This window comes from Pteropus alecto, unplaced genomic scaffold (genome assembly GCF_000325575.1).
Source record: "Pteropus alecto unplaced genomic scaffold, ASM32557v1 scaffold24, whole genome shotgun sequence".
NCBI lineage: Eukaryota > Metazoa > Chordata > Mammalia > Chiroptera > Pteropodidae > Pteropus > Pteropus alecto.
The window spans coordinates 20,721,992-20,728,337 of NW_006439192.1; the positions used below are offsets into that span (position 1 = coordinate 20,721,992).

At 34.6% G+C, this 6,346-nt stretch overlaps 1 protein-coding gene across 1 annotated transcript in view; it reads left to right on the forward strand.

Annotated features, from left to right (window-relative positions):
- Nucleotides 1–6,346, forward strand: part of LOC112483323 (coagulation factor XI-like) — a 12,822-nt gene that overhangs the window by 6,428 nt on the left and 48 nt on the right. Inside the window, exons 2-4 of the mRNA XM_025049869.1 lie at nucleotides 3,329–3,491; nucleotides 4,830–4,936; nucleotides 6,291–6,346. The exon at nucleotides 6,291–6,346 is cut by the window's right edge and continues 48 nt beyond it. Of these exons, the coding sequence (XP_024905637.1) occupies nucleotides 3,329–3,491; nucleotides 4,830–4,936; nucleotides 6,291–6,346 (326 nt within the window). The remainder of the gene's footprint in view (nucleotides 1–3,328; nucleotides 3,492–4,829; nucleotides 4,937–6,290) is intronic.

Genomic DNA, 6,346 nt, shown 5'->3' on the forward strand with positions numbered 1-6,346 from the left:
CCTGTAATGATATGAACTTTCCTCTTATGACTGCTTTTGCTGTGTCCCAAAAGTTTTGATATGTTGTACTATAATTATCATTCGTTTCTATGTATCTCTTGATCTTTCTTTTTATTTCTTCCCTCACTCAGTTATTCTTCAGTAGCATGTTGTTTAATTTCCATGTATTTGTGGTTCTTCCTGATTTCCTTTGGAGCTGATCTCTAGTTTCAAAGTATTATAATCAGAGAATATGGTTGGTATGATTTCAACCCTCTTATATTTGTTGAGGCTACCTCTGTGTCCCAGTATGTGGTCGATTCTTGAGAATGTTCCATGTGCACTAGAGAAGAATGCATAAGCAGCCGTTTTAGGATAGAGGGCTCTGTAAATGTCAATTATGTCCAATTGGACTAATGTGTCATTTAAGGAGTTATTTCCTTATGGATTTTCTGTTTAGATGATCTGTCCATGTCCGACAGTGGGGTATTTAGGTCCCCTACTATGATAGTGTTTCGGTCTGTTTCTCCCTTTAGTTCTGTTAGTAATTGCTTTACATATTTCGGGACTCCCTGATTGGGAGCATAGATATTAATAAGTGTTATGTCTTCTTGGTACATGATTCCCTTTATCATTATGAAGTGTCTCTTCATATCTTTCTTTACCTTTTTTATTTTGAAGCCTATTTCGTCTGATATTAGTATCCCTATTCCCACTTTTCTCTGAATGCCATTTGCTTGAAATATCAATTTCCACCCTTTCACTTTGAGTCTGTATTTGTCTTTGGAGCTGAGATGTGTCTCCTGGAGGCAGCATATGGTTGGGTTTTGTTTTTTGATCCATTCTGCAACTCTGTGCCTTTTACATTTACATTTAAATGTAAATGGAGTTCAGTACATTTACATTTATAGTGATTATTGAAATACGAGGTCTTCTTATAGCCATTTTATCTTTTGCTTTCTGGTAGCTCGGTGTTTCCATTGCTTCCTTCTTGTGTTTCTGTTTTCTTTATTTTGGTTGACTCTTGTGGGTTTTCCCTCTGGTTCTTCTTGTTTCATGTTGTATATTTTAGTTCTGAATCTTTGGTGTGTCATCCATTTTCTTCTGTGTGTGCCTTATCTCCATTTCCTTTTGCAAATTTGGATCTTTAAATCCTCCCCCTTTCAGTTATCGTTGTCTCACTTTGTCCCTATGTACGCTGAATGTTCATTACTATCTCGTTATAGCAAATCTCTTCTTATTGTTTAAACTTATAATGCCCTGTTTGTAGTAAGGGTTGCACTCCTCTGCTTCTATTTGCCTGATAATCACCTTACTCTTAATTATGTATGTATATTTCTTTGTCATTTTTGTTTTAGGTGAGCCTACCCCTTTCAGTATTTCCTGTAATGCAAGCCTTGTAGTGGAGAATTGCCTCAATTTTTGTATGTCTGGAAAGGTCTTTATTTCTCCTTCATATCTAAAGGAGAGCTTAGCTGGATAAATTATTCTAGTCTGGTAGTTCCTTTCACTTAACAGTTTAAATATTTGATTCCATTCCTGTTTGATTTGTAAGGTCTACATTGAGAAGTCCGAGGATAATCTAATGGGTTTTCCTTTATAAGTTACCGTTTTCTTCTCCCTGTCTGCCCTGAGAATTCTGTTTTTGTCATTGGTTATTGATAATTTTAATGCAATGTGTCTTGGTGAAGGCCTTTTTGAATTGAGATAATTAGGTGTTCCATTGACTTCTTGAATTCTAAGCTCTAGCTCGTTCCTTAGGTTTGGGAAATTCTTGTCAACTATTTGTCTGAAAATGCTTTCTAGTCCCTGCTTCTTCTCCTTACCTTCGATAATGCCCATTATTCTTATGTTTCCTCTCCTGATGGTGTCAACTAGTTCTTGTATTTCTCTTTCATTATTTTTCATTCCTCAGTTTCTTTCTTCTTCCTTCTGATTTATTTCTAGATTTCTTTCTTTGATATCACTGATCTTTTCCTCCAGTTGGTCAACTGTATTTCCCAAGCTTGCTATTTCATTTTTCAACTCTTGCAGTGTGTTTTTTTAATTTTCAGAAGATCTATTCAGTTCTTTTTGAGGGTTTCAATCTCCTTGCTAAAGAACTCATTCTGCTCATCTAGTTGTTTTTACAATTCTTGAAATTGTTGATATGAATCATTTCGGATCTCACTGAGTTTTTTCAGAAGTACCATCCTGAATTCTCTGTCATTTAAGTCACATATTTCTATGTCTGTAAACTTATTTTCTGGAGATTTTTCTCTTCCCGAGATGCCTTGTCACCTTGGTTGTTCATGGTTTTAATGGACTATTCCTCTGCTTGGGCATTAGTGGAAGTGTATTTTGTTGCTTTTTCCAGAAAGACGATTTATTATATAAAGGTTTCTCTTTAGCCTGTTGCAAAGAAGGCACTTTTCTTTAGGTTTCCAGTTTGCGGCGACTAAGCCTCTTGGATCGCTGCTTTATATAACACCTTAATAATGCCTTTTTTTCCCTTGTAGATGTTTAATCATGCTCACTACCCTCAGGCTCAGTCTCTGTCAGTGTTAAGGACAGTTTCCATAGCATTTGCTCGGATTCCCCTGGGGCTCTGCAGTGTTTGGTCTTGGAGGATATGGGGTTAGGGGCCTTCTGGGTTGGGAGTTGGGAGCTGCATCTCAGTCTCAGTTTTGCAACTGCAGCTGGTAAAAATCAACTGTTGTTTCTCTGCTGTTCTGCTTCTCTGCTTTCTGCCCTGATGACTGGACCCCGTTGCTGGCCACGTGGAGCTCACAGGACTCTCAGGCAGGGCTGTTCAGGGAAGTCACTGCACTTTCTCCCCTTCCCTTCCTACTACAGGGAGCTCTGCAGCTGTGAGAAGCAGCTTCTTTACTTCTTCCAGTCCACTGCCCAATACCTGGGGTTCTGACCTATGGTAGCTCTTATGTGCAGATCCCACGCTCAGATGTGCTAGTGTGCAGATTGGATCTTTTTTGTTGAGTTTTAGATGTTCAGCTTATTGTTGTTTCAAGGGGAGAGATCTGAGGACGTCTCTCACTCTGCCATGTTTCTCCAGACTCCACCAGTAAAGGTTTGAGAAATGATTTAAGTACCCACAAAGTACACACGTCTATAAGACAATCATTCATAAGCACAATTCCATTGAGGCAAATGTGTCATTTTGTGATTTTCTTTTCTATCCGAGGCTGCTTATCCAATAAAATAACATAAAATATTGATTGCCCTGATTTCCCAAGTTCAGGCATATTTCCTGTTAAGTAAACCTACTTTGCTTGCCTTTGTGACATTATTACCGAATTAGATATGTTCCCACTAAAATCCAAAATAACACGTGCCATGTATTGCATCACAGAATGTGTGACAAAACTGTTCAAAGACATCTGCTTTCAAGGAGGAGACATTATTACTGTTTTTACACCAAGCACCAAGCACGGCCAAGTTGTTTGCACGCATCACCCAAGGTGTTTATTCTTCACTTTTATGAATGAATCGTCATCCGAAGATCCTACCAAATGGTAAATGTTTACGTTTCTTCATTGAGAAAATGGGTTTTACATGATAATTACCTACTAATAAATTTTACATGATAATTACCTAGTAAAAACTTTTCATATACCATTTTATGAAATTGAATGTTAAAAATTAAAAAATATATTTTCTTTCAAGTGAAATATTAACTATCACAGAAGAAAAGATGGTGTTTAGGCAGATGGGGAAGGAACAGACATAACTTATTGTGGACTCTCCAACCTCCCTCTGCTCTCAATATTAGTAGTACAACAATATTGCCTCTTAATCATTTTGCTCTTTGCTTTTCGATTGATTATTGATATTCGATATTATTTAAACTAGCATATTTTCCTCAACTATTTTATTTAAAAAAATTAAATTTTATAAAGGTAATTTGAAAAAATAGTACAATGATCCACTCTCACTGTCAAGATTTTTGCCAATTGTGCCTTACCTATCCATATATGTGTGTATACGTTTAACCATTTGAAATAATTTAAAAACATCATAACACTTCACTCTTAAATATTTTAACATACATTATTCTACACAAAATTAGCAAGAATCCCTTTATATAATCTCGATTGTCCTCCAAATGTATTTTATAATTATTAACCAGAATCTTACCAAAATTCACAAATTACATTTGGTGGTTTTGTCTCTATAGTCATATTTTAAAAAATTTCCAACTACCACCTTTGTTTCCATATTGAACTTGAAAATTCAATGTAAAGCCTTACTGCAGAATTTTTTTATGTTATCAGCATTAAGTTATCAGCATCTTTGTGTATTACTGCTGCATTCATAGTTATTTGCATAGTACTCTAAACTTATAAAATTTATTATTTGAGAATTTACAATAGGCATTAGTAAATTTTTTCTTAACCAGGCAGAAACTAAATCTCTTAGGCTTTATGGGTCCAGAGGTGTAGTCAAGGATATTATATAAGTACTTATATAACCATTTAAAATGTATCCATTCAAAAATATAGAAACCATTTTTAGCTCATGGGCTATACAAAACAGGCAGAAGACTGTATTCAACAGCAGGCCATAGTTTGCTCACTCATGTTTTCTGTTAGGAAGGAAATTCATACTTCATCTTTGAAATGTAGAGATGAAATAAAAAACAAACTCACAGTCTTGCTAAGAAAATATTTTTTTTTGGCATGAGATGGAGTAATTTATTTCCTTGTCTTTGATTTTCTGCATATTGACTTATTTTTTTATTTAAATATATTATTAATAATATCATCAGGTTCCTGCATATTGACTTGTAAGACCCATTATTATTTTAAAACATAAATTCCCAACCAGTAATGTTATTTAAAAAAAAAAAAAAGGTTTATTTGCATCATGAAAGACAGTGTTACAGAAACACTGCCAAGGGTGAATATGACAGGAGCAATTTCTGGATATTCTTTCAAGCAATACCCACACCAAATAAGTGGTAAGATATCCTATTAGAATTAATGAATACTAGGTATTATGATGTACACATATAGTTACATCAGCAATGGTTTTATGGCTATAAAACAAAACCCTGCTGTGTGGGAATAAAGTCTCTTATTAAAGTACTTTCAGTTTAGAGTAAAAACTAGCATACATGCATTTCCCTTATCCCCATTATAGTTTATTAAAATTTATCTCATAGTACATCAGTCAGAATGGCTATTACCAAAAACTCAGCAAATAACAAGTGTTGGTGAGGATATGTAGAAAAGGGGACATACACTGAACACCACCATACACTATTGGTGGAATTGTAAATTGTTGCAGGAACTATGGAAGACAGTATGGTGATTCCTCAAAAAATTAAAAATAGAGCTGCCATACAGCCCAGCAATTTCACTTCTGGATATTTAACTGAAGGAAAAAAAAACACATTTGAAAAGATATATGCACCTCCATGTTAATTACAGCATTATTTGTCATAGTCAATATGTGAAAGCAACCTAGGTGTCCACTGACAGATGAATGGATAAAGAAAAATGAAATATTACACAGCAATAAAAAAGAATGAAATCTTGCTATTTGTGACAATATGGATGAACTTAGAGGGTATTATGCTAAGTGAAGTAAGTCAGACAGAGAAAGACAATTACTGTGTGATTTCACTTAATGTGGAATCTAAAAATATAAAACAAATGAATAAACAAAACAAAACATAAAAAAACCCATAGATATCGAGAGCAAGCAGATAGTTGCCAAAAGGGAGGGCAGTAGGGGAAAGGACTGAAATTTGAAAATAAACAAGTTAACTATGATAAATATATATATATTTATCCCCCATATGGAGGAGAGAGAGAAGATATACTCTAAAAAAATAAAATTTATCTCATAAGGTAAATATCTTACTACATCAGTTCTCATCATTCATTTATTTTCTTTCTCTTTCCAAGCTTAAAGTTTTTTTTTATGAAAGTCCTTATTAAACATATTAATTCTAATCAAAGGAAACAACTGTAAAGGTTGAGGTGACACTTGTCTTAATAGTGATATCGATACTTGAATAGGTCAATTAGTGAATCAATCAATCAATGGAGTTAAAAACATAAGAAGCCAGCTGAGAAAACTGAAAGAGGAATGACCAAGTCTAATATTGCTGCAATATAAGAAGGAAATTGGCATTTTTTTACTGCTTCTGTGAGAATAGGAATTAAGCAGATTAAAGTAAAAACAGGATTTCTGAGGAAAAATAGAGGAGTGGAAAGAGTAAATCAGGACAGACAGTTGCTAAGGCAAAACTATCAGAGTTGCCCTAGAGTCTGAAAGATAACCATATTTTATGCTTTTATTTCCAGCTTACAACAAAAAGATTCATGTGGACCTAGACATGAAGGGAGTGAACTATAGTGGC